The 27993-nt window shown below is 41.7% G+C and overlaps 3 protein-coding genes across 7 annotated transcripts; 1 reads left to right on the top strand and 2 right to left on the bottom strand.

The window, feature by feature from the left end:
* Positions 1-57: 57 nt before the first annotated feature.
* Positions 58-9623, bottom strand: txndc11 (thioredoxin domain containing 11). Of its 4 annotated transcripts, none has more exons than XM_089131885.1 (12): positions 9333-9623; positions 8637-8853; positions 7987-8084; positions 7774-7903; positions 7532-7625; positions 7344-7456; positions 7083-7262; positions 6338-6779; positions 6079-6221; positions 818-930; positions 640-720; positions 58-555 (listed from the first exon to the last, which is right to left on the bottom strand). In XM_089131885.1, the coding sequence occupies exons 1-12, from the start codon at positions 9455-9457 to the stop codon at positions 354-356; spliced, it is 1938 nt and encodes a 645-aa protein (XP_088988011.1). In that variant the 5' UTR covers positions 9458-9623; the 3' UTR covers positions 58-353. The 4 variants fall into 4 exon arrangements, with proteins under 4 accessions (XP_088988011.1, XP_039511259.2, XP_039511260.2 ...); XM_039655325.2 differs by having other exon boundaries at positions 7083-7280; positions 9333-9622; XM_039655326.2 differs by having other exon boundaries at positions 7083-7280; positions 7532-7622; positions 9333-9622.
* A 513-nt stretch (positions 9624-10136) lies between these two features.
* On the bottom strand, positions 10137-15005 carry LOC120466742 (bifunctional apoptosis regulator). Of its 2 annotated transcripts, XM_089131887.1 has the most exons (8): positions 14178-15005; positions 13864-14089; positions 13559-13766; positions 13142-13311; positions 12858-12996; positions 10982-11125; positions 10705-10904; positions 10137-10594 (listed from the first exon to the last, which is right to left on the bottom strand). In XM_089131887.1, the coding sequence occupies exons 2-8, from the start codon at positions 14082-14084 to the stop codon at positions 10399-10401; spliced, it is 1278 nt and encodes a 425-aa protein (XP_088988013.1). In that variant the 5' UTR covers positions 14085-14089; positions 14178-15005; the 3' UTR covers positions 10137-10398. The 2 variants fall into 2 exon arrangements, with proteins under 2 accessions (XP_088988013.1, XP_039511267.2); XM_039655333.2 differs by lacking the exon at positions 14178-15005 and having other exon boundaries at positions 10705-10901.
* A 4188-nt stretch (positions 15006-19193) lies between these two features.
* cyp3a65 (cytochrome P450, family 3, subfamily A, polypeptide 65) lies at positions 19194-27031 on the top strand. The gene is made up of 14 exons (XM_039655328.2): positions 19194-19536; positions 19665-19760; positions 20228-20321; positions 20553-20605; positions 20843-20942; positions 23579-23692; positions 23907-23995; positions 24194-24342; positions 24676-24806; positions 24878-24959; positions 25031-25191; positions 25267-25493; positions 26376-26538; positions 26628-27031. The coding sequence occupies exons 2-14, from the start codon at positions 19690-19692 to the stop codon at positions 26730-26732; spliced, it is 1539 nt and encodes a 512-aa protein (XP_039511262.2). The 5' UTR covers positions 19194-19536; positions 19665-19689; the 3' UTR covers positions 26733-27031.
* Positions 27032-27993: the final 962 nt, after the last annotated feature.

Raw genomic sequence — 27993 nt, 5'->3', positions numbered from 1 at the left:
CAATTTACACAAATGTAAAGAGCAACCAAATGATACAAAAAACCCCAGAGTCAGTGATCACATTTACCACCATAAACTTTAATTGAACCCTTCAAATCTGAGAAAAATCAAGAAATCCCTGAATACTGCACCAGAATCCATACTTCAGTGATTATGAAAAAATAGACATTTTCAACAAAACCTATAGAAATACTTCTTTTTTAACAGTGTTTCTCTTGAAACCCTCATAAAGTCAAAATGTGCTGATGAGAATCAGAGGAACATCTTCACTGATCGCTCACGTCTGTAATGATCACCAGAACATGATATATGGACGAGTTCTTGAGCGGTTCTGTGAGATTCTGCCATGATCATCAGGAAGCCTCGCACTTCCCTTCCTGTCCTCCGAACACTTCCCGCTGCAGTCTATAAAGCTCCGACCCCAGCAGGGACGCTGACTCCGCCCCTCTGCCTGACTCCTCCCAGGGGGCGTGGCTAGTGTGCTGCAGAACGAACCGCAGCAGGTTGGGAACCGTCATGGGTGTGTTTTCTGGAAACTTGACACTCATCTGCTTCCTGCGGGAGACGGTAACGTGTGTGACAATATTTACACACTATTTACGGAAACGAGTTTTACACTTTATGATGGGGTTTCTGAACCTGTGTCGGGGGAAGAGCAGCACGGAGGGCAGATGATCCACCATAAACTCCCAGGGCAGATCATTACGGCCAACATTCACTCTGAAAACAGTAATAAACGCTCATGATTACGACTGCGGAGCAACTGTAAGTGCTGAATATATGGTCATGTGAAGTGCTTGCAGGTGCAGTTCCACACCTGGCCACTGTGAGGGCGCCGTTGCCCTGGACCAGACGGGCCAGTTGAAGAAACACGTGATTGAGAAGCGAGCAGAAGCCACACCAGGGCGAATAATACAACAGCAGCACGTCCTGATGAGACAGAGAGAAGATCACAGTCACCGTCTGTAACGTGGACGCTAATAAAGTCATCGTTCTTGACGCTAATAAAGTCATCGTTCTTGACGCTAATAAAGTCATCGTTCTTGACGCTAATAAAGTCATCGTTCTTGACGCTAATAAAGTCATCGTTCTTGGCGCTAATAAAGTCATCGTTCTTGGCGCTAATAAAGTCATCGTTCTTGGCGCTAATAAAGTCATCGTTCTTGACGCTAATAAAGTCATCGTTCTTGACGCTAATAAAGTCATCGTTCTTGGCGCTAATAAAGTCATCGTTCTTGACGCTAATAAAGTCATCGTTCTTGGCGCTAATAAAGTCATCGTTCTTGGCGCTAATAAAGTCATCGTTCTTGACGCTAATAAAGTCATCGTTCTTGACGCTAATAAAGTCATCGTTCTTGACGCTAATAAAGTCATCGTTCTTGACGCTAATAAAGTCATCGTTCTGGACGCTAATAAAGTCATCGTTCTTGGCGCTAATAAAGTCATCGTTCTTGACGCTAATAAAGTCATCGTTCTTGACGCTAATAAAGTCATCGTTCTTGACGCTAATAAAGTCATCGTTCTTGGCGCTAATAAAGTCATCGTTCTGGACGCTAATAAAGTCATCGTTCTGGACGCTAATAAAGTCATCGTTCTTGGCGCTAATAAAGTCATCGTTCTTGACGCTAATAAAGTCATCGTTCTTGACGCTAATAAAGTCATCGTTCTTGGCGCTAATAAAGTCATCGTTCTTGACGCTAATAAAGTCATCGTTCTTGGCGCTAATAAAGTCATCGTTCTTGGCGCTAATAAAGTCATCGTTCTTGACGCTAATAAAGTCATCGTTCTTGACGCTAATAAAGTCATCGTTCTTGACGCTAATAAAGTCATCGTTCTTGACGCTAATAAAGTCATCGTTCTGGACGCTAATAAAGTCATCGTTCTTGGCGCTAATAAAGTCATCGTTCTTGACGCTAATAAAGTCATCGTTCTTGACGCTAATAAAGTCATCGTTCTTGACGCTAATAAAGTCATCGTTCTTGGCGCTAATAAAGTCATCGTTCTGGACGCTAATAAAGTCATCGTTCTGGACGCTAATAAAGTCATCGTTCTGGACGCTAATAAAGTCATCGTTCTTGGCGCTAATAAAGTCATCGTTCTTGACGCTAATAAAGTCATCGTTCTTGACGCTAATAAAGTCATCGTTCTTGACGCTAATAAAGTCATCGTTCTTGACGCTAATAAAGTCATCGTTCTTGACGCTAATAAAGTCATCGTTCTGGACGCTAATAAAGTCATCGTTCTGGACGCTAATAAACTCATCGTTCTTGGCGCTAATAAAGTCATCGTTCTTGACGCTAATAAAGTCATCGTTCTTGACGCTAATAAAGTCATCGTTCTTGGCGCTAATAAAGTCATCGTTCTTGACGCTAATAAAGTCATCGTTCTTGACGCTAATAAAGTCATCGTTCTGGACGCTAATAAAGTCATCGTTCTTGGCGCTAATAAAGTCATCGTTCTTGACGCTAATAAAGTCATCGTTCTTGACGCTAATAAAGTCATCGTTCTGGACGCTAATAAAGTCATCGTTCTGGGCGCTAATAAAGTCATCGTTCTTGACGCTAATAAAGTCATCGTTCTTGACGCTAATAAAGTCATCGTTCTTGACGCTAATAAAGTCATCGTTCTTGGCGCTAATAAAGTCATCGTTCTTGACGCTAATAAAGTCATCGTTCTTGACGCTAATAAAGTCATCGTTCTGGACGCTAATAAAGTCATCGTTCTTGGCGCTAATAAAGTCATCGTTCTTGACGCTAATAAAGTCATCGTTCTTGACGCTAATAAAGTCATCGTTCTTGACGCTAATAAAGTCATCGTTCTTGGCGCTAATAAAGTCATCGTTCTTGACGCTAATAAAGTCATCGTTCTTGACGCTAATAAAGTCATCGTTCTGGACGCTAATAAAGTCATCGTTCTGGACGCTAATAAAGTCATCGTTCTTGACGCTAATAAAGTCATCGTTCTTGACGCTAATAAAGTCATCGTTCTTGACGCTAATAAAGTCATCGTTCTTGACGCTAATAAAGTCATCGTTCTTAGCGCTAATAAAGTCATCGTTCTTGGCGCTAATAAAGTCATCGTTCTTGACGCTAATAAAGTCATCGTTCTTGACGCTAATAAAGTCATCGTTCTTGACGCTAATAAAGTCATCGTTCTTGACGCTAATAAAGTCATCGTTCTGGACGCTAATAAAGTCATCGTTCTTGGCGCTAATAAAGTCATCGTTCTTGACGCTAATAAAGTCATCGTTCTTGACGCTAATAAAGTCATCGTTCTTGACGCTAATAAAGTCATCGTTCTTGGCGCTAATAAAGTCATCGTTCTGGACGCTAATAAAGTCATCGTTCTGGACGCTAATAAAGTCATCGTTCTGGACGCTAATAAAGTCATCGTTCTTGGCGCTAATAAAGTCATCGTTCTTGACGCTAATAAAGTCATCGTTCTTGACGCTAATAAAGTCATCGTTCTTGACGCTAATAAAGTCATCGTTCTTGACGCTAATAAAGTCATCGTTCTTGACGCTAATAAAGTCATCGTTCTTGACGCTAATAAAGTCATCGTTCTGGACGCTAATAAAGTCATCGTTCTGGACGCTAATAAACTCATCGTTCTTGGCGCTAATAAAGTCATCGTTCTTGACGCTAATAAAGTCATCGTTCTTGACGCTAATAAAGTCATCGTTCTTGACGCTAATAAAGTCATCGTTCTTGGCGCTAATAAAGTCATCGTTCTTGACGCTAATAAAGTCATCGTTCTTGACGCTAATAAAGTCATCGTTCTGGACGCTAATAAAGTCATCGTTCTTGGCGCTAATAAAGTCATCGTTCTTGACGCTAATAAAGTCATCGTTCTTGACGCTAATAAAGTCATCGTTCTGGACGCTAATAAAGTCATCGTTCTGGGCGCTAATAAAGTCATCGTTCTTGACGCTAATAAAGTCATCGTTCTTGACGCTAATAAAGTCATCGTTCTTGACGCTAATAAAGTCATCGTTCTTGGCGCTAATAAAGTCATCGTTCTTGACGCTAATAAAGTCATCGTTCTTGACGCTAATAAAGTCATCGTTCTGGACGCTAATAAAGTCATCGTTCTTGGCGCTAATAAAGTCATCGTTCTTGACGCTAATAAAGTCATCGTTCTTGACGCTAATAAAGTCATCGTTCTTGACGCTAATAAAGTCATCGTTCTTGGCGCTAATAAAGTCATCGTTCTTGACGCTAATAAAGTCATCGTTCTTGACGCTAATAAAGTCATCGTTCTGGACGCTAATAAAGTCATCGTTCTGGACGCTAATAAAGTCATCGTTCTTGACGCTAATAAAGTCATCGTTCTTGACGCTAATAAAGTCATCGTTCTTGACGCTAATAAAGTCATCGTTCTTGACGCTAATAAAGTCATCGTTCTTAGCGCTAATAAAGTCATCGTTCTTGGCGCTAATAAAGTCATCGTTCTCGACGCTAATAAAGTCATTGTTCTTGACGCTAATAAAGTCATCGTTCTCGACGCTAATAAAGTCATCGTTCTCGGCGCTAATAAAGTCATCGTTCTTGACGCTAATAAAGTCATCGTTCTTGGCGCTAATAAAGTCATCGTTCTTGACGCTAATAAAGTCATCGTTCTTGGCGCTAATAAAGTCATCGTTCTTGACGCTAATAAAGTCATCGTTCTTGACGCTAATAAAGTCATCGTTCTGGACGCTAATAAAGTCATCGTTCTTGGCGCTAATAAAGTCATCGTTCTTGACGCTAATAAAGTCATCGTTCTTGACGCTAATAAAGTCATCGTTCTTGACGCTAATAAAGTCATCGTTCTTGGCGCTAATAAAGTCATCGTTCTTGACGCTAATAAAGTCATCGTTCTTAGCGCTAATAAAGTCATCGTTCTTGGCGCTAATAAAGTCATCGTTCTCGACGCTAATAAAGTTATTGTTCTTGACGCTAATAAAGTCATCGTTCTCGACGCTAATAAAGTCATCGTTCTCGGCGCTAATAAAGTTATCGTTCTTGGCGCTAATAAAGTCATCGTTCTCGGCGCTAATAAAGTCATCGTTCTTGACGCTAATAAAGTCATCGTTCTTGACGCTAATAAAGTCATCGTTCTTGACGCTAATAAAGTCATCGTTCTTGGCGCTAATAAAGTCATCGTTCTTGGCGCTAATAAAGTCATCGTTCTTGACGCTAATAAAGTCATCGTTCTTGACGCTAATAAAGTCATCGTTCTTGACGCTAATAAAGTCATCGTTCTTGACGCTAATAAAGTCATCGTTCTTGGCGCTAATAAAGTCATCGTTCTTGACGCTAATAAAGTCATCGTTCTTGACGCTAATAAAGTCATCGTTCTGGACGCTAATAAAGTCATCGTTCTTGACGCTAATAAAGTCATCGTTCTTGACGCTAATAAAGTCATCGTTCTTGACGCTAATAAAGTCATCGTTCTGGACGCTAATAAAGTCATCGTTCTTGACGCTAATAAAGTCATCGTTCTTGACGCTAATAAAGTCATCGTTCTTGACGCTAATAAAGTGATCGTTCTTGACGCTAATTAAGTTATCATTCTTGACGCTAATTAAGTTATCGTTTTTGACGCTAATTAAGTTATCGTTCTTGACGCTAATTAAATTATCGTTCTTGACGCTAATAAATTTCTCGTTCTTGACACTAAATAACTTATCGTTCTTGACGCTAATTAAGTTATTGTTCTTGACGCCAATAAAGTTAGCGTTCTTGACGCTAATTAAATTATCGTTCTTGACGCTAAATAACTTATCGTTCTCGACGCTAATTCTTGATGCTAATAAAGTCATCGTTCCTGACGCTAATAAAGTTATCGTTCTTGACGCTAATAAAGTTATAATTCTTGACACTAATAAAGTTATCGTTCTTGACGCTAATAAAGTTATAATTCTTGACACTAATAAAGTTATTGTTCTTGGTGTGAACGCTAATAAAGTTATCGTTGTTGGTGTGAACGGACCGTTTTCTAAATAATTCATTTATTTTGCTGTATTGGGCTGGTTGTGTGCTATATATCCCCTGTACTCTCATTAAATTAAAGCATTAGAAGAAGAGCGGATCTCACCCTCTGGGAGTCCATGACGGTCTCCAGGAAGCTGTCTGATGTCACTTCCTGTATGAGGGACTGAGTGTGCTGATGTTGTTTGTCTCCCACCAGATGTCTATGTAAAGGACTGAAAGAGACGCTGAAGTTCTGGATGAAATCTTCTGCTCCACACACACACACACACACACACACACACACACACACACACACAGCAATTATAGACAGCAATTATAACTGGTGCAGTGTGATGTGTGTGTGTGTTTGTGTGTGTGTGTACCCAGTGAGTCGGTGTGGTTGAGCACGTAGTGTGTCTCGTCTCTGAGGTTGATGATGGTGATGAAGGGTCGGTCGCTGTGATTGGTCGCTCCAAGTCTCTGTGCTAGCGTCCGGTGCAGCGCGGCGTCCAGCATGTAGAAGCGCAGCGTCTTGTTGGTTCGGCACTGGAGGCCGGTGATGGAGCCGGTGACGGGCCTCGGGACGCTCCTGCAACACACACTGACCTGACTGAGCGGACTGTACGAGCCCTGGACGCTCCTGCAGGGGGCGCTGGAGAGCTGGACGGGCTCCACACACACACCCAGAGCCCAGCAGTGAGACACACACAGCTCACACACACTCTCTTCAGCGGCGGCCGCCGGCAGGGAGCGACAGCAGCGCGGGACAGAAGACACACCGCCGTCCGAGCCGCACGAGTGATAACGCAACGCCACATCAGTCACCTGACACACACAGAACACACCGCTCATGTGACCCACACACACATCTGCTACATCAACCACATTAACACTGATAAAGCACCAAACCAAAGACCAAAAACACGCTTTGATCAACGTGTGATCGTCAACCAGTGGATCTCTGAGTGAGTGAGTGAGTGGAGGCGGGGCTCATTTGCATATTCATAGAACCACGCATACTAAATGAGGCGAGGGTGTCGAGTTACAGTCAAGCTAGTCTGTGTGAAAACGATAAACCAATCAAACCTGGACAACGTTAGCCATGGCGTTAGCGTTCGCGGAGCGTACCTGGTGGAGCAGCTGATTGGCTGAGAGCGGATTGTGTGGGAGGAAGGTGAGGAGGGCGGGGCCTTTCTGTAGCTCCGCCTCCAGCGAGTAACTCTTGGCTCCCGTTGGCTGGATCCAGTGGACGACGCTCTCTCTGTTCTCGAACACCCAATCACAGACGGCCTGAGCGGTGAAGTTCCTCTGCGCCCGCGGGAACACCTGCGTCAGAAACAGTTTCACCGAGTGTGTCATCAGGACGAGTGTGTGTGAGCATAAACTCACCAGCGAGCTGTTCAAGCGCCGGTGTAAATACACACTTTCATCCTCCGTGAGTGACACGCCCTCTGCCACCGCCTGATTGGTCACCACAGCGAAGCGCACCGCCCCCTGATGATCTGGCCAATGAAAGGGCAGCGTGTCAGAGTTGAGCACCAGTGTGTGTGTGTGTGTGTGTGTGATGGCGACAGTACCTCGTCTGAGCACGTGCAGAGCTGAGAACAAGAAGCTGATGTACCCGGCCGGCTGAGGAGACGAGTTAAACTGGAAATAACCCACCACACCCTGCTGGAGCACACACACACACACACACACACACACACACACACACACACACACACACACACACACACACTAGAGATGCACCGATTGCACAAATAAATGCAAGAGAATAAAGAGACAGTGTGTGTGTGTGTGTGTGTGTGTGTGTGTGTACCTGCTGGTGTGTGAGGAAGGTGTGCAGGGCTCTGCTGGTGGGCAGGTATGTTAGTGGAGTAGAAACCCTCAGGATGAAGCTCTCCAGATACTCAGACTGAACCGGACCTCTGTACTCGATCGGACCGAACCTGCACACACACACACGGTCATTATGTGTGTTTATGATGCTGACCACATGCTCACGTCTGTGTGTGTGTGTGTGTGTGTTTACCTCCAGTAGTAGAGATGAATGACTGGATACTGGAAGAAGCTCTTCTGCTTCCTGCATCTGCCCTGATACCACCAGCAGTTCACAGCGACAAACTGCACCTGCACACAGGAAACGCATCATCACACACACAGGACACGCATCATCACACACACAGGACATGCATCATCACACACACAGGACACACATCATCACACACACAGGACATGCATCATCACACACACAGGACACACATCATCACACACACAGGACACGCATCATCACACACACAGGACACGCATCATCACACACACAGGACATGCATCATCACACACACAGGACACGCATCATCACACACACAGGACATGCATCATCACACACACAGGACACACATCATCACACACACAGGACACGCATCATCACACACACAGGACACGCATCATCACACACACAGGACACACATCATCACACACACAGGACACGCATCATCACACACACAGGACACGCATCATCACACACACAGGACATGCATCATCACACACACAGGACACACATCATCACACACACAGGACACGCATCATCACACACACAGGACACACATCATCACGGCGCAGGACATTAAAACAGATATCGTTCGCTAGCGTGCATCTCTGGTGTGTCTGAGCGGGCCTCACCTGTGCCGCGAGCCGCAGCGCCACCTGCTGGAGGACGAGCCGTGCAGAGGCGCAGTGAGCGCACCAGGGGGCGTAGTAGAGCAGCACCGACACATCCGCCTCCTCCCGCAGGGCATCCGCCTCCTCCAGCTGACCCAGGTACAGGTCCCGCACCGGCCCGTTCGCGGGGAAGAAGCGACCCGGAGCCCGAGGCAACGCCACCACCGGCTTCTCCCGCCTGACACACACACACACACACACACACACATATATGCACACACGTGCATAAACACACACACACACGTGCATACACACACACACACACACATATATATATACATACACACACATTATATATAGGCTATTTCATATATATATATGAAGAGTTCAGATGCAAAAGCCTCTAAATGCCATTTGAAATTTTCTTCTAGAATGATCATTTTTATCAAGCTTGTATATTTAAGTTCAGTGATTTCACTTAAATGGCAATGAAGATTACCTATTAATTGTTATTAAAGTGAAATTACTGAACTTAAATATACAAGTTTGATAAAAATCATCATTAAAGAAGAAAATTTCAAATGGCATTTAGAGGCTTTTGCATCTGAACTCTTCATATATATACACACGCGCGCACACACAGTTATAAGCAGGATCAGAGCACAGGTGAGCAGTGTGTGTTATGATATTACAGTCAGATGTGTAGAGTGTATTTACCCGCAGGTGAATGTGATGGGCAGGATCAGAGCACAGGTGAGCAGGATCGCACCGCAGCACAACACGGGTCTTCTCGCCATCTGGTCCGACACCTGCCGGAGCTGAGCTCGAACCCGCTGCAGCATCACCGACCCCGGCCCGCTACAGGGACCCGCTCATGCCGGGACAACCGGACCGGACCGAGCCGAGGCAAAGCGCAAAACACGGCGTGTGTTCAATCAGAGAGGAGCAGAACACACACGCACCAGCCGAGCCGCTCACACACACACACACGTCAGGCTTCCGGCTTCACTGTGAGGGGGCGGGGCCACGGTGAGAGGGGAGGCGGGGCCAAGCGAGGGAGCGTCTCCAAACTACACAGACAAACGCGCCATTCTATTTGTATTTCATCTAATTTAGTAGTGAAACGAGTATCTAAAATGCTTAAACAGATGATCGAGAATACGATCTTGATTTAAAACACGCCAGGCTTTCAGGGCTTTTCGAGAGGGATGCTTTCAAAACACTACTTTGCGAAATCTCCGAAACTTTTGTGAATCAGTGATTCGATTTTTAAGTTTGCGATTCGATTCTGATATCAGGCACAGTAAGGAAACAAATCTCTCTAAACTAATGCTGTAAACACACATAATTATTGAAATAACATAAATCAACATGTGTGGTAGGCTAGATGTTTAAAGATTCGTTCACTTCTATTCTGATGACATTCATCTTCAGATTATTGCCTATTACCTCTCCACACTCTTTATTTCTGTTAAACTGAGATTCGTGTGATATTGACACAAGAGCCACACAACAAACCTGGAACTTTCACCTTTTTATTAATAGAGAAATATTTAAATTAAAAAAATATATATATTATGATTTACAAATATGACCGATATATATTCTTCACCCACATTAATAAATTAACAAAGTCAAAATATAAAAATAAAATTGTCTGAATTACTGATTTAAACCTGAATGTAACATGAAAGCAGAGAGGGGATTAAAACAGTAGACTATCATGTGTGTTTACAGTGAAAGCATGAACTGAAGCGTCTGTGTGTGTGTGTGTGTGTGTGTGTCAGGGCCTCTGCTGTGCATCTGTAGGCAGGAGTGTGTTCTTCACGAGCGCTGCGGTGAGGAAGGGGCTGATGTACAGCTGTGTGTAGATCTCTATATTGATGATGAACAGAGGGAGCAGCGGCCACACCAGCACCAGAGGAGAAGAGTTGAACATCACCGCCAACACATGAAGCCAGAGCCTCTGGGGGAGCGTCCTGCAATCACACACACACACAGTCTTCAGAAATCACACGGGAGAATCAAGCTAACGTCAGAGTAAATAAATGTTAAAACAACTGTTAATGGTGTGTGTGTGTGTTGATACCTCATCTCTCCTCTGGTCCACAGCGTCCAGTAGAAACTGATGTCCAACACTGACAGTAAGGTGGCGTGAGCGATGACGACGCCGGCCGTCCAGTAATGATCGCTCACCCAGTGCCAGGCGAACGCAGCCAGCAGCTGATGCGGCAACAGGAAGTACATCAGCAGAAACTCCGCCCACTGATGCCAGCCCGGCCAATCCTGCTGCGACACAGAGAGAGAGAGAGAGTCACGACCCGCCTGTGAGGGTCTCACACACACACACACACACACTGACGCACCTGTGGCGTTTGTGCGGGGCAGGCGGTGTCGAGGAAGGGCAGGAAGGTGTGATGGTAGTCCAGCAGGTACAGGTAGAGCAGCGTCAGGCGAGGACAGCTCCTCAGACCCACCAGCAGGAACACCGTCTTCCCAGGGTACAGCTCCTACACACACACACACACACACACACACACACACACAGAAGCTTCACACTCTAATGTGATCGTGGGTTATTTTTTTAGTGTTTGGGTAGTTTTCGTGTAACGCAGATCCCGAGTCCCATGAAACAAGAACCAAAAATCAAAGCATTCGTGACACAGTTCTGCGAGAAACTCGACTCTAGAGCTGCCACCGTTCCTCCGTTACATTCGACTTCTCGGTTTTAATTTACCTGTGTTAATTAGAGGAGTAGTTCACTTTTGAAAAAACTTTTGCAGATAATTTACTCGCCCCCGTGTCATCCAAGATGTCCATGTCTTTCTTTCCTCAGTCGAAAAGAAATTAAGGTTTTTGATGAAAACATTCCAGGATTTTCTCCATATAATGGACTTCAATGGGGTCCAAACGGTTCAAGGTCCAAAAGACAGTTAATAACAGTTTCAGATGCAGCTTTAAACGACACCAGACGATGAATAAGGGTCTTATCATGCGAAACGATCGGTTATTTCAAAACTTATTCCAAAAATGTAACTTTTCTAAGGGCAAATGCTAGCCTTGCTCTATTCTGTGAGGCGCGTTTGTAACGTCACGTAATACGTAATTACGTTCAAAAGGTCACGGGCGACGTAGCCGGAAGTACAGAATCAGTGTTTACAAGTTGAACGCAGGTGCAAACTAACTCAAACGCCGTTTACAAAAAAAGCAATTAAAAGGTAAAACAACGATGTCGGACGATTTTGATTCTGTACTTCCGGCTACGTCACCCGTGACCTTTTGAACGTAATTACGTATTACGTGACGTTGCAAACGCGCCTCACAGAATAGAGCAAGGCTAGCATTTGTCCTTAGAAAAGTTACAGTTTTGAAATAAGCGATCGTTTCGCATGATAAGACCCTTATTCATCGTCTGGTGTCGTTTAAAGCTGCATCTGAAACTGTTATTAACTGTCTTTTGGACCTTGAACCGTTTGGTTCCCATTGAAGTCCATTATATGGAGAAAATCCTGGAATATTTTCATCAAAAACCTTAATTTCTTTTCGACTGAGGAAAGAAAGACATGGACATCTTGGATGACATGGGGGCGAGTAAATTATCCATGAAACGCATTATTAGACAGTTTTCTACGGCTACACGTAACTGTGGCGTCACACACCTTCCCAGAACAAGCACAGGACACCGAGTCCAAACAGTGTCCAAAATGATCAAAAACTCCATCAACATACTTGAAGAGTGGATGGGGTCCAATTTACCTGTGGAACCACGATTATGCCTTCTTGGAGATAAATCAACGATACCCAACATAGAAAGAAATAAATTTACCCTTATTAAGATTGGCTGTATTACAGCTGCCAGGATGATTTTGCGAAATTGGAAATGCCCCAAAACCCCAGACCTTAAAGATTGGGTTGATGGGATGATTGAAATTGCTTCATATGAGAGCATGTTGGGGAGACTGCATAATGAGGGAGAAATTAAAAAAACGTGGGACCATTTTTGGCAGCATATAAAAATGTTGTAAATAGGACTGCTCAATAACTGTTTAATTTTCATGTGGTTTAGTTTTGGTTGTATGCCACTGATGGGGACTAGTGGCGGAATGTGTAATTGTAAAGGTGATTACTGAATAATGTGATGTACTAGGATGTTTTGACTGTTGAACAATAAAAAAGTTGAATTACAAAAACTCCATCAAGAAAATAACACACACACACACACACACACACACACACACACACCTTGTACTCCCAGAGGTTGAGTGTGACTCTCAGCTGCTGGAGTTTGTGCAGCTCCTCCAGGATGATCCGTCGGTGAGCCTGATTCTGGATCATGAACGGAGCCGCAGACAGATCTTCATCACTGAGAGCAGACAGGGATCTGACACACACACACACACACACACACACACACACACACACACACACAAAAAGCCTCACTGATGATCTGCTGAGGAATGTTCATGACCTCACACGACTGTAGTAATGTTAAATAGTGTGTGTGTGTGTGTGTGTGTGTGTGTTACCTGCCGTCGATCTGCTCCCTGTGGAATATTTCTTTATACTGATTGGTCCAGACCCCCAGATGCTCCACCCACAGTGTGACATCATCAGTGCTCCACCTGCGGAGAGGTTTACTGAGCAGCGTCTCATGGCTGGAGTCGGCACTGAGCGCGCGGTACACTAACAGCACCATCTACACACACACACACGAGTAAAGAGTGTGTTGTTTTACACAACCATTGAGGAATTTTAACCAAACTTTACTTGAAGACCTCAAAGAATCAACATTCCATCCCAATCCTGTTCTCATTATAATGATATGCAGATTACATCAACGCCATTACATCATCACCGCAGTGCGTGACTAACCAATCAGACCTCAGGATCCACCCCAAATACAACAGAAACTGTGTGTGTGTGTGTGTGTGAGAGAGACTCACAGCGACACAGCTCAGTGCGGTCAGGACTCCCGAGTAAAACTCCCTGATGTTGATCTGCACTGGGTTCACTGGGGCAGTGGTGTGTGTGTGTGTGTGCCGCTCCAGTCTCTTCTCGAACACCTGGAGAACCTGCTGGAGCCACTGGTCACTCCGGACGGCCTGCCTCCGACGGCTCACGTCAGCGGGAAACAGCTTCTCCACCGCATCCCTGTCACACACACACACACACGATGTAGTCCCTGTGTATAAAGTGTTTTCACTCGTAATAGCCGAAGCGTGTGTGAACAGAAGCAGACGTCTCTCACCGCAGGAGGATGTTGACTCTGGGTAAACCCTGCCACGCCGCTCGGCATTCTGGGCAGTGTGTGGGGAGGCCGGAGGCCCAGCAGGAGGCCAGGCAGTGTCGGCAGAAGCTGTGTCCGCAGGGCAGTGTGGTGGGCTCCAGCAGCACCTCGAAGCAGCAGTGACACGAGCACTCGTCTGCCAGCAGACCCGCCGGCGGCTCCACGCACACACACACGTCCATCACACCTGAGCACACACACACACAGCACAGACACGACACACACACATAGAGATAACACAGCTAGCAGAGACACACACACACACACACACCGACCAGTGTTTTCAGGTTCAGTCAGGTCCTCGTCTCTCCTCAGGATGCCACAGCAGCTCTTTGGGTTTATTCATGATAAACACTCGACAGAAGAGAAAGAGAAAGCTCCACTCCCACTACACACAAAAACACACGTGATATACTGTATGTATGTAGGGACTTTCCGTCGACTTCCGTTGATTTTCTACTGATTTTACGCTATTTCTAAATGGAATTTTATTTTTTAAACATTAAATTAAAACGTTATTGTTTTAATAAGCTAGATGTGTTAATGAAGCTTATTTTTATTAAGAAGTCAATGTCAGTTGGGTTTTCTGGTTTCCTGTTTCATCCCTAGCGCAACCACCACCAGCATAAACAAAACACACACTTCCGTTTCACTTTATGTGCTTTACTCACGTGACGTGAGTGACTACTCGGATTTTCTGCCAGTTTTCGTTGCAGTTTTCGATTATTTGCATCAAAACAACGAATCAATTTGTGAACTTGCGAATTTTGGTATATTTGAGTTTTGAAAAGCTTCGTTTTACTATCACTTTCCCCCTTTTGTTTGCGGGTAAACGAGGAATCACTGGTATTTCCGCGAAATCCGACCCGGCATCATGATTGATTATCACTTTGTGATGCTGTGATAAGATTAACCTATATTGTAAACAGGTGCCCTTTTAATTACAATGAGTTAAATTAAAGAATAGGAATTTAATTAATGTTTATTATTATTATTATTATTTGCACATTTCCTCTTAATCGTACGCCTAATATGCCTAAAAGTGTTGATGTTTACATTTTCTTTATAGTTATTTTCAGTTAAAAACGGCAAGTAAAGTAAAAAATAAATAAAGTAAAAACTTTTTATCATATACTTTCGGTTATTTAAAAAAATAAAAAAGCTAATAAAGACTTTTTATCTCACAATTCTGACTTTAACAGGTAATTGCACGTTTATATTTCGCAATTATAACATGCAATTGCGACTTTTTATCACACACTTTTGAGGAAAAAAAAATCAGGATTGTGAGATAAAAAGTTATTATTAGTGTGGGGAAATCTAGAATATATGTAATTTAATAATTGTCATAAGATAATTGTGAGTTAAAAGCTAGTGTAATGTTTTTTGTTATTTCAGTAATTTTATTAATGGTGGTTATTTAATTAGTCAGTATAGACCATTTCACAAGATGTAAACAACACTGGTCCAGAAGCACTTCCTGTTTCAGTTTTTTAACACTACATAAAAGCTGGGATAAAATTCAACCAACAGAACATGTAAAACTGAATCAAAAAGTTAAACAAACATCTTTAAGATGTTTTCTTTACATGTGAAATAAAGAAAACAGTTACAAACTGAAACAGGAAGTGCTTCTGGACCAGTGTTGTTTACATCTTGTGAAATGGTCATTCGTGGTATACAGCGATGTGAGGTGTGTCCAGTGGGTGGCGGTAAGCCAGAGGAAAAACCTAGACGAGATTATGAGTGTAGAGTGATGTTCACGCGAGGTTATGACGAGATTTGAAGCGTAGAGTTATGTTGTACTGACTGTGTTGCACGGAGCTGTTGCGAATGACGCTGGCTGAATAAAAACAACCCAACCCATTCACACGCTTGTTCATTCCTTCAAGTGTGCTACTTTAGCTATTATTGTGATTATTAGGTTATTACAAATGTCTCTTAACATTTTAACATCTTTTAACTTTTAACAACATTTTATTCCGTGGTTAAAACAAGCATTTTCCATAGTTCTCTGTGGCCACAGATGACAGATATAAATTGTAGAAAACATATAAACATGTTTTATATTATAACAGTTGTGTCGTCAGTTGTTTTAATTATTTAACTAAGAAAACATCACATTTTTTTTTGGTTCATGCATTAGGGTTAAATATAAAAAAAATATCTCGAAGGTGTGCATCGTACTTGCTGTCACCTACACAAACACTTGCAGTTGGTTTTGGCACTGTAATTCATTCTCTTCAAATGTTATTGAAGTTAGAAACGTGTAACCAAAGTCATATGTAAATAGATGATTGAGAGAATATCAAAAGTCCAATGTCACTCCAGCTTTATTGACGAGAATCGTGCACTCTAGCCCATAATCTGTGAGGCCGCTGCCCTATGAACACGATTATGATGACCATCATAAACCTCACACACACACATGATGCAGATATACATGTTGCTCTTCACTGCGGTCAACTCAGATTCCCTTTCGGTTTGTGGGTCGTGTTGCTCTGGGATGCTTTAGGTTCGAATCCCAATCCCTCTTATTGTTTATCTGCCGCCGGTGATATCAATTAAAATTGGAAAAATAATGAAGTATCTTATATTAAAATAAGTTGACGTGCTGATTTGGGAAATATGTTTTGTCATATCTCATTCATCTGCATTTCACCGCTGTATATGTGTGTAAAAGTCAAGCAATCGGCCTCTTATCAGAGATCATTCGTGTCGCTCCCTCCATATCTCAAGATAAACATTCATTGATGAAATATCTCATTATTAGGGATGTAACATAATATACGTGGATAATAAAGGCTAAAATTGGCATGCTCTACAATGACAGTGCAGCTTTAATCCATAAAGTAAACTTAACTCAGTTTATTCAGGTCAAATGATTTTGATATAATAATTATGTTTTATAACATAACCAACACCATCAGATCACCTTTTCTATTTGTCCATCAGGCTGTTATAACTCATGTACAGCAGCCAAACACAATCTAAAGCTAACCAGTTAATGGTCAAGAGGCCAACTAAATCAAACACTGATCACCATTATGGTGACTTAAAATGATTTTTTTTTCTCTTTTTTTCTTTTTGAAAAACATTTTGTTCATTTAACGCTCAGCTAAGAGTTTGATTTGGTTAAACTCGCTTAAAATGACTTAATTCCATGATGTTGAAGTTACAAATTATGTTTGTTTAACGTAACCCAGTTATGTGGAACCTATTGACATAAAAAAGTTAATTAAAGCCAACATATCATTTCTTTTGAGTGAATGCAATGGGGGAACATGTATGGGTCCTGATAATGCCAAACGTCTGATGTTACTGGTAAACGTGGCCTACATTATTTTAAATATCTATTCAGTGAAGGAGTGCAAGCATACAGTATTCATCTAAATAAGCCTTGCGTCACCAAGGTCAGATAAATGCCATCACATAGATCCTCTTTTACCTAGATCTCATATAGAGACTGTGTCTGTTCCCCGAATTAGGAAATCCCAAAAATGTTCAAACCCATAAGGTTAAAAGTTGAATTGATGTTCAACAAATACAGATGAGCAAGTGATAAAGCTTGGCTTGCTGAATATTAGATCCCTTACTTCAAAATTGCTCATGATTTCAGATTATAATCTATAGTGCTGTGTTTATCAGAAACCTGGCTAAAAACAAACGATTACATTACTTTAAATGAGTCCACCCCGCAAGATTACAGTTATAAACATGAACCTCGTCCGAAAGGCAAAGGGGGAGCTGTTGCTGTAATTTATAGTAATATCCTCAAAACCACTAAATATGTATGAAGAGTTCAGATGCAAAAGCCTCTAAATGCCATTTGAAATTTTCTTCTTTAATGATGATTTTTATCAAACTTGTATATTTAAGTTCAGTAATTTCACTTAAATGGCAATGATAATTACCTATTAATTGTTATTTAAGTGAAATTACTGAACTTAAATATACAAGTTTGATAAAAATCATCATTAAAGAAGAAAATTTCAAATGGCATTTAGAGGCTTTTGGATCTGAACTCTTCATATATATATATATATATATATATATATATATATATAGTGTAAATGATAAGTCACGTTTGAGAATTCTGCTGGCTGCTGCTTCCCCTGTACCATCAGGTTTCATAGCTGTATGACCTTTCCCACAATCCCCGGGGAACATGCCCAGACCTGCCTCGGGACGACAACAGTGCAAGCCAGGGCTGTAAAACACAACCAGACACAACCGGTCCTCCTCCTCCTCCTCCTCCTCCTCCTCCTTCTCAGATTATGTGGGAAACAAATAAGCAGCTTGAATTGTGGGCAAGGTGCCTGTTGCACAATCATGCAGTTTCATGTGGGAAAACCACCTGTATTTTGGAGAAATCACTGAAACTTACTATAACATTAAAATGATTAAAAGCACACACCAATTTAAACTGAAGAGACTCAACCAGCCTGAAAACACACTGAATACGCCACATTCTGCTTCAGGCACATTAAACTTCAGGTTAAAGAGATCCTAGCATTCACACTGACATACAGACTGAATCGGTGTATAACTCATCGGTAACACTTTACAATAAGGCAACAAACTTCACTTATACTCCTTAAAACAGAATGAACATGAATGCAGCTGTGCTTCGGTAACTTAAATATCACCTTACAATTTCACCTTTATGTCATCCAAACTTTATATCACTGTCAGAATTCGTGAACACCCCCTTAACTCTTGATACAAATACAGGCAAATGTCAGTTAGCATTATTAGCATCATGTAGTTCACTAAATAGAGGTGGAAAACGGGATTTTTTTTCCTCCAAAATCTCGGTTGCTCACAGGGGCGTAGCCTGTATTGGGCCAGGGTGGCACTGACCCGTCCAGGCAAGTTTGATAAAACTACATTTTTTAGTTTATTTTTATTATTCAAATGTATTTAAGAAAATATACCTGATTTATTTTTGACTGCTGGGTGTGTTTAATTCGTTTCCCAAATAAAATGATAGAGCTTACAGTGTGATTGTGTCTTTACTCATTTCTCTTCCATTATATTAATATAATACCGCATCTACAATAATACGTTTTAATATAAAAATGTAATGAAAGTAAGTGGACATTAGTGTGATGAGAGGATACTGTACACTGAACTCTCGTATCACTCGCATCACATTATGTAAACGGCATTTATGACTGTAATATCATGACAGCCTCTCGATAAACAAACACACCCTTTTCCTCTGGTGCTGCGACTCACGTCCCCGTTCTGGAGGTTCAAACTGACATAACAGACTCTACAATATCTTGGTCTAGAACCGAACAGAAAAATCAACAGGCACTGTATATAGAAAACTCTAATGATCAGATTGTGCTCTTTTTGCTTTACTTACTTATTTTACTCATCTTACACAGTAAGACTACAGACGAGCTCATCTGAGAGGCATTCGCTCTCAGTGCCGCCCAACCCATCAATCGAGGAGATCATGTGATTTCTCTTTCCTTGGGGACTTCAGCTACGAGAAGTGTTCAACAATCAGAGCCTGTGATATCCGAGAGAAGAGACTGTAGGACAAAAAAACAAACACAATCGCGTGTAACAGGAGCAGAACACGTGATTATTGCAGTTGTGTGATGAATAGTCTGGTCAGAGGTTAGCTGTGTGTGTGTGTGTGTGTGTGTGTGTGTGTGAGGAGGTTCTTCCTGTTTGCGTGTTCTGCATTGGTTAATGTGTAATCCAAGAGAAGAATAAAACCGCTGTTCGTCTCCGTGTGTTCCCAGTCTGAGCGTCCCAGGATCAGGAACCATGAGCTACGACCTGTTCTTCTCAGCCGAAACATGGGCTCTGCTCTCGCTGCTTGTGGCGCTTCTGGTTTTGTGAGTGATTCATGACGCTTGTTGTCTAAAATCTTTCAATCTTTACTTCTAAAATCACAATAAAAATGAGTCATTTGAGTGCATGTCGAGATTCAGGGCTGTTATTCCAGTGACTGTATCAGGTGATATTTTAACAGGTTTAACAGTTAGTTGTATTATTTCCTTATTATCTCTGTAAAGCTGCTTTGAAACAATCTGTATTGTGTAAAACCCCAGCAAACAGGGAACGCTCTGTCAAGGTTCTCAAAGTTATGAACAAACGTTTTTCCAGTATCATTAACCATAGTTATTTGGACTATAGCTTTCCCATGACGTTTGTAGAAGGATAAAATGGAATGTTTCCTACATGTTTGTTCACACAACCAAGACCTTTTTTAACGTAATGAGAACATTAGGAAAACATTCTCAGAGCATATTTTTATCAACTGGGATTGGTTTGTTTTAAATGGTTTTGACGTCCTTTCCAGATATGGACACTGGCCTCACAGGCAGTTCAAGAAGTTGGGAATAGCGGGTCCCAAACCCATTCCGTTCTTCGGAACGATGCTGAGATATCGAGAGGTGAGTTTATTATAAAGCAAGTCTGATATTGTGTTTAACTCACCTTTGGTCAATCTGGATCTTGATGATCGTCTGGTTCTCCGTCAGTCCATCGCAGGTTTGTTGATTATCCATGCGAATGTGAACCTGTGGGTGTCAAACACACGGATGATACTATAGTCTTTCCAGTGTTTTTCTTATGACTCTTCTGAACGTGTCTTAATGTGAACTCGTCTGTTGCTGTGCTTTCAGGGGTTTCATAATTTCGATCTCGAGTGTTTCAAGAAGTATGGACGAATCTGGGGGTGAGTGTGAGACTAACGGATGACGCTTCACTGATCAATCTCAATGAATCATCTGAAAGAATCATTTCAGAACTTCTGAAACAGAAATGACTCCGCTGTGATTACAAACATGATTGAAGGTTCAACATTAAGATCTGTAACGAAGAGCCGAGGAAGATGGTCATTATGAGACAGTGAATCCTACAATTATAATGAACTGAATTATTCTTCTGAATGTAATCTTTGTGTTTCTCACAGTATCTACGATGCGAGGCAACCCGTTCTGTGCATCACGGATCAATCCATCATCAAAACCATCCTGATTAAAGAATGTTACTCTCTCTTCACCAACAGAAGGGTAAAATCGCCATCATCTTCGTCATCATTCATACAGGAAATAGTTTTGAAATACTACAGAACCCTTGAGGATATGGTGATGATAAAAAAAGAAAAGGAAAAAGTATTTTTCAATGCTTTTGCGAGAGGACACTAAGTTTCTCAGGGGTAAAGGAACGCAAAGTTTCTTTGGGAATGCAGATGGGTTTTCACAGAAGATTTACGAGCAAACACAAAGTTTGTCTAGGGAACACAGAAGTTTTGTGAGGGAACAGAGTTTTTTGGGAACAAAAGATTTGGGAAAGAACGTAAAGTTTCTCTGGGATCAAAAGATTCATGAAAGAACGTAAAGTTTCTCCGGGATCAAAAGATTTGTGAAAGAACGTAAAGTTTCTCCGGGTACAAAAGATTTGGGAAAGAACGTAAAGTTTCTCCGGGATCAAAAGATTTGGGAAAGAACGTAAAGTTTCTCCGGGATCAAAAGATTTGGGAAAGAACGTAAAGTTTCTCGGGGATCAAAAGATTTGTGAAAGAACGTAAAGTTTCTCCGGGATCAAAAGATTTGGGAAAGAACGTAAAGTTTCATAAAGTTTATGTTCGTTCGTACTTTAACTTTAAGTTTCGTAAAGTTAAAGTTCGTAAAGAACGTAAAGTTTCTCCGGGATCAAGAGATTTGTGAAAGAACGTAAAGTTTCTCCGGGTACAAAAGATTCATGAAAGAACGTAAAGTTTCTCCGGGATCAAAAGATTTGTGAAAGAACGTAAAGTTTCTCCGGGTACAAAAGATTTGGGAAAGAACGTAAAGTTTCTCCGGGATCAAAAGATTTGGGAAAGAACGTAAAGTTTCTCGGGGATCAAAAGATTTGTGAAAGAACGTAAAGTTTCTCCGGGATCAAAAGATTTGGGAAAGAACGTAAAGTTTCATAAAGTTTATGTTCGTTCGTACTTTAACTTTAAGTTTCGTAAAGTTAAAGTTTGTAAAGAACGTAAAGTTTCTCCGGGATCAAGAGATTTGTGAAAGAACGTAAAGTTTCTCTGGGAACAAAAGATTCGTGAAAGAACATAAAGTTTCTCCGGGAACAAAAGATTCGTGAAAGAACGTAAAGTTTCTCCGGGATCAAAAGATTTGTGAAAGAACGTAAAGTTTCTCCGGGAAAAAAAGATTTGTGAAAGAGCGTAAAGTTTCTCCGGGAACAAAAGATTCGTGAAAGAATGTAAAGTTTCTCCGGGATCAAAAGATTTGTGAAAGAACGTAAAGTTTCTCTGGGATCAAAAGATTTGTGAAAGAACGTAAAGTTTCTCCGGGATCAAAAGATTTGTGAAAGAACGTAAAGTTTCTCCAGGAACAAAAGATTCGTGAAAGAACGTAAAGTTTCTCCGGGATCAAAAGATTTGTGAAAGAACGTAAAGTTTCTCCAGGAACAAAAGATTCGTGAAAGAACGTAAAGTTTCTCCGGGATCAAAAGATTTGTGAAAGAGCGTAAAGTTTCTCCGGGAACAAAGGATTCGTGAAAGAACGTAAAGTTTCTCCGGGATCAAAAGATTTGTGAAAGAGCGTAAAGTTTCTCCGGGAACAAAAGATTTGTGAAAGAACGTAAAGTTTCTCCAGGAACAAAAGATTCGTGAAAGAACGTAAAGTTTCTCCGGGATCAAAAGATTTGTGAAAGAGCGTAAAGTTTCTCCGGGAACAAAGGATTCGTGAAAGAACGTAAAGTTTCTCCGGGATCAAAAGATTTGTGAAAGAGCGTAAAGTTTCTCCGGGAACAAAAGATTCGTGAAAGAACGTAAAGTTTCTCCGGGATCAAAAGATTCGTGAAAGAACGTAAAGTTTCTCCGGGATCAAAAGATTTGTGAAAGAACGTAAAGTTTCTCCGGGATCAAAAGATTTGTGAAAGAACGTAAAGTTTCTCCGGGAACAAAAGATTTGTGAAAGAACGTAAAGTTTCTCGGGGATCAAAAGATTTGTGAAAGAACGTAAAGTTTCTCCGGGATCAAAAGATTCGTGAAAGAGCGTAAAGTTTCTCCGGGAACAAAAGATTTGTGAAAGAACGTAAAGTTTCTCCGGGATCAAAAGATTCGTGAAAGAACGTAAAGTTTCTCCGGGATCAAAAGATTCGTGAAAGAACGTAAAGTTTCTCCGGGATCAAAAGATTCGTGAAAGAACGTAAAGTTTCTCCGGGATCAAAAGATTCGTGAAAGAACGTAAAGTTTCTCCGGGATCAAAAGATTCGTGAAAGAACGTAAAGTTTCTCCGGGATCAAAAGATTCGTGAAAGAACGTAAAGTTTCTCTGGGATCAAAAGATTTGTGAAAGAACGTAAAGTTTCTCCGGGATCAAAAGATTTATGAAAGAACGTAAAGTTTCTCTGGGATCAAAAGATTTGTGAAAGATCGTAAAGTTTCTCCAGGATCAAAAGATTTGTGATAGATTAGCAAGAGATTGGAACATTTCTTTGGGAACGCAAAAGTATTGTGAGAAAATGCAGATTCTTAGAAATATCGTAATTCCGCCTCTCTTTTATCTCTGTAAAATATACACGGTACTTAAGTTAATAAATGTGAATTATTTTTATTAATCATTTGAATGTTTTCAGGACAGAGATTGTGCTTGTATCGTTATTCTCTCTTCACTGTCCACATTTGTCCTCCGATCCGGCAGAACTTCCGTCTGAACGGGCCGCTGTACGACGCCGTGTCCATCGTTGAAGACGACGACTGGAGGAGAATCCGCAGCGTCCTCTCGCCCTCCTTCACCAGCGGGAGGTTAAAGGAGGTCCGTGAGTCTTTATCTGGATCTTTCTCACGCAAACAGTATTTATGACATCGCTTATCAGAAGCGTTACATGTAAGCAGTGCTATTGTGCAATACTACAAACTCATTTGAACTGAACTACAGAATCATTCATGATTGAGTCTATGGTTCTCTTCATAAGCACATTACCGGTAAAGATATGATGATGATGATGTACTTCTGCTTCTCTCTCCAGATGTTTGGCATCATGAAGGCACACTCTCAAATTCTAGTTCAGAATCTGGGGAAATCAGCAACACGAGGAGAAAACGTGGATATTAAAGAGTGAGACATTGCATAATATCACGAGATAAGAATGAAGCCGCAGTAATATCACTATAATTACCAGAGCAAAGGTGTTCAATTTCCTCACCAATCACCTTTAATAACCTCCCGGACAGAGGAAACATTCTCTACATGTAGAGTTGTGTGTGTTTCTCAGATGAGAATAATGATGGCTCTCTCTTGACTGCATGTGTTCAGGGTCTTCGGCGCGTACAGTATGGATGTGGTGACCAGCACAGCGTTCAGCGTGGACATCGACTCCCTCAACAACCCCAAAGATCCATTTGTGACCAACATAAAGAAAATGCTGAAGTTTGACTTCCTTAGCCCTGTGTTCCTGATCAGCGGTAAAGAACTCAACTAGTCCTGCCAGTTAACACACTTTTCCTGGTTATGCAAATGTTTAAGGAACATTCCACTTTCTCATTTTGCAAACAATATGTGAAGGTAACCTTTGAATGTTTTGAAACAAGTAGTAACATAAAAAAAAAAAAACGTTAGACAAATGTCCAACTAAAATGTTTCAGAAAAAAAAAATCCATGAGCAATGTATAAATTATGTTTTAGCACTAACGTTTTGAGAACTTAAAAGGAACATACCATGAATGTTTATGGAAGAACATTCAAGTCAAAGACCTGATAATGATCCTTGTTAATAGATTTTACAATTTCTTCCGTAGTTTTGTTTCCTTTCACCATTCCCGTCCTGGAAAAAATGGAGCTTGGCTTTTTCCCAATATCTGTGACTGATTTCTTCTACGCTGCCTTACAGAAGATCAAGTCTGAAAGAGTGGCCAATGACCACAAGAAGGTACAACAAATACTTAACATGAACAACTATAAAGCCACAGTGATTTAAACCACTCTTCCCAATTCCTGCAGAAGAGAGTTGACTTCCTGCAGCTGATGGTCGATTCTCAGATGGCAGGGAAAACTCAGCAAGGCGAGGAACACACAGAGAAAGGTGAAGCATCTCAGATGGTTAAGCGTTCTTCCATATGTGAAGACACATACCTCAATCCGTGTCCTGTGCAGGTCTGAGCGACCACGAGATCCTATCGCAGGCCATGATCTTCATCTTCGCCGGTTACGAGACCAGCAGCAGCACTCTGTCGTTCTTTTTCTACAATCTCGCAACCAACCCAGAGGCCATGAAGAAACTGCAGGAGGAGGTCGACGAGACCTTCCCAAATAAGGTACAACTCCATTGAAGCACTCATTGGGATCTCTGTGAAGAGTTTGAGATGGTAAACATTGGTTGTGTGTTGAAGGCCCCAGTGGACTACGAAGCCGTCATGAACATGGACTATCTGGACGCCGCACTGAACGAGTCCCTCCGGCTGTTCCCTGTCGCGGCTCGACTCGAACGGGTCTGCAAGAAAACGGTGGAGATCAACGGCGTCATCATCCCTAAAGACATGGTCGTCATGATCCCGACCTTCGCCCTCCACAGAGACCCGGATTACTGGAGCGACCCCGAGAGCTTCAAACCGGAGAGGTCAGGACGGGTTTCTCCTGTTTCGCTCATCATGCGGTCAGCTGCAATAAAACACAACAGTCACAATCTGGACGTGAAAATCACATTCGTTTTCTACATAATGGAATTGATTTTAATGATAAGATTAAATACTAAATAAATCTCCACCAATCAGGGAATCAAAACAATCAAACTGCACTTAGAGAACTCTTATAATGTCAAGTTTTTTTTATTGGTTATGCGAAAGTCCCATTCTTCAAACATTGGAAACATTTACTTTTAAAAGTTCTGAAAGAAGTAGTTACATTTAAAATGCGTTAGACGAACATCACTAAAATATTACAGGAAAACTGCTTCATGAACAATTTATAAACTATGTTTTTGTGCTTTTTGAAAACATTATTAAAGACCATATAACGTTCCATTAATGCTACTGGACGAACGCTTATTCATATCTTTAACGCAGTTGCGGGAAGAAGGAGGCGGGAACCGGTGAACGTTCAACAATCTTTAATAACAAAAAAGAAAACAAATACAAAACAAAAGTAAAAGATAGCAGCCCCTCACATACAATAAAACAAAACACAACATAAAATCTGGCCTGGTCCTCTCTCACCCTTCACTGTCGTCGCTCCTCTTTTATGCTTCCGCTCCTCCCGGTGCGTCGCGCATGATCAATCACGCCCCTCGGCCTCGTCCTGCTCGCCACAATAACTTTGAGAGAACATCTCAGAACATTCCCAGTTAGCTGGTTGGCTTGGTTCATAGATAAAAACATCTGTAAAATTACTTCCGGACCCAAGACCACTGAAAAAGTAACGGCACTGTTGCACTAGGAACAATAGAGTAACTGTCTATATATATACTCCAACCCTACGTGACTCTTTCCCGCTTTATTAACAGATTCACTAAAGGAAACAAGGAGGCGATCGACCCCTACATGTACATGCCCTTCGGCCTCGGCCCCAGGAACTGCATCGGGATGCGATTTGCTCAGGTGACCATGAAGCTGGCGATCGTGGAGATCCTGCAGAGGTTTGACGTGTCCGTGTGTGCGGAGACACAGGTGAGCAGACGGGTTGGTGTGTGGTCAGGAGGACGTTCGTTCGTTCGTTCATTCGTTCGCTCACCCTGACCTTCTCTTGCTCTCCACAGGTTCCTCTGAAGCTCGGCAAAAGCGGTCTACTGGCCCCCAAAGACCCCATCAATCTCAAATTCGAGCATCGGACAGCTGCAGACGTTTGCAACAACGAATCGTAACGCAGCTCGTCCGCTGCACACTTCTCTTTCAGTCCGAGGAGAAGGTTCGATGGGTCTTTTAAAATAAAAGAATAGGCGTAGTCTCTAGTCTTCCGTGAAGAGGAGGATTTGACTCGGACTGAGAGGTTTAGCATCTTTACTTCAGTAGTGAATGTCAGACAGATTCTGTTGTTCCCCGAGACTCGTGTTTAAGTGTTTGACTTTGATGATTGAGAAAACGCAAGAAATCAGATCAATCTGTTAAAAAATTATATGGAAATGATAAAGTTTATCAAAGAAATAAAGTCTGCAGAAATGTATCTGATGTGTGCTTTTCATGTCTATTAAAAACACTATCACTAGCCCATATTTTCCATTGTATAGACCCTTTTACAGCCCACGTGATCAAATAGTTGCGTGCGCATTTTGGCAACGGAAGTGGTGTTGTTTCCCACTGACTGTAAGGTGTGAGCAACTCCGAAAGTTCGTTAAAACGGTTTCCCAGCTTCAAAATGTCTGGTTGTTGCGTTTACGGTTGCACTAATCTATATTCCACCAAGGGGCTTAAGTTTTATACTTCCGACAGAATCACCGGCGGCGCCTGTGGCTGCAGGCGATTAAACGTGTTGATTGGAGCGAAGACATAAAAATCCGCTCGCGTACTTTGACCGAGCTTACTTCGCCATACTTCCGTTGCCAATAGGCGCGCGCATATGTTGCCACGTCATCATTGTGTACAAACCGTAAAAGGGTCTTTTGGGGAACTAGACAGGTTGCTCTGCGAGCCATTATTATTTGACCTCAGTCGACCCAATGAGCACATCTCGGTTTTCTTGATTACTTCATAAGTTTCATTTCCCATATTTCTTGTTTGCATACTCACTCACACACATAAAGTCATGAGTTTTCGTCTGGTTTCGAAACATTTAAGATTTCAAAAGCATTTGACAAAAATGATGTTCTTACAAGAAAAGAAAAAGCAAGTTATGATTAATAAAATAATAATTGGGATATTTTGGTATAAATGTGCAGTGGAAAAAAACATTACTGGTGTTCATCTTGAGACAAAACAATGGCACTGACATACTTTAAGATATGCTTTCAGTTAATTAAACAGGACTAGCCTAGGCCTCTTTGCAAAACTAAAAGAAATAAGTTGACTTGTATTCTCATAATTGATTTAATATGTCAATTAGACCATTTCCTCATTATTGTGACTTGATATCCTGACTTAGCATGTCAAGTTTGACTTTGTGTCACAAGTGAAAATTAAGATTTAATC

This window comes from Pimephales promelas, chromosome 6 (genome assembly GCF_988280905.1).
Source record: "Pimephales promelas chromosome 6, fPimPro1.hap1.1, whole genome shotgun sequence".
Classification (NCBI taxonomy): domain Eukaryota; kingdom Metazoa; phylum Chordata; class Actinopteri; order Cypriniformes; family Leuciscidae; genus Pimephales; species Pimephales promelas.
The sequence above is the reverse complement of the archived record's forward strand: the minus strand, read 5'-3'. Positions and strand labels throughout refer to the sequence as shown.

Bases quoted from the DNA above. Each gene is read 5' to 3' on its own strand.
- cyp3a65 (XM_039655328.2), top strand. From the start codon at position 19,690: ATGAGCTACGACCTGTTCTTCTCAGCCGAAACATGGGCTCTGCTCTCG. The intron at 24,807-24,877 runs GTACAACAAATA...CAATTCCTGCAG, and splicing joins TGGCCAATGACCACAAGAAG to AAGAGAGTTGACTTCCTGCA. The intron at 25,494-26,375 runs GTCAGGACGGGT...CTTTATTAACAG, and splicing joins GAGAGCTTCAAACCGGAGAG to ATTCACTAAAGGAAACAAGG.
- LOC120466742 (XM_089131887.1), bottom strand. From the start codon at position 14,084: ATGGACGTGTGTGTGTGCGTGGAGCCGCCGGCGGGTCTGCTGGCAGAC. The intron at 13,312-13,558 runs GTGAGTCTCTCT...GTGTGTGTGTAG, and splicing joins CCGCACTGAGCTGTGTCGCT to ATGGTGCTGTTAGTGTACCG. The intron at 12,997-13,141 runs GTAACACACACA...TGTGTGTGTCAG, and splicing joins AGGGAGCAGATCGACGGCAG to ATCCCTGTCTGCTCTCAGTG.
- txndc11 (XM_089131884.1), bottom strand. From the start codon at position 9,457: ATGCTGCAGCGGGTTCGAGCTCAGCTCCGGCAGGTGTCGGACCAGATG. The intron at 7,904-7,986 runs GTAAACACACAC...GTGTGTGTGCAG, and splicing joins ATTCATCTCTACTACTGGAG to GTTCGGTCCGATCGAGTACA. The intron at 7,281-7,343 runs GTGAGTTTATGC...TTTCTGACGCAG, and splicing joins GGCGCTTGAACAGCTCGCTG to GTGTTCCCGCGGGCGCAGAG.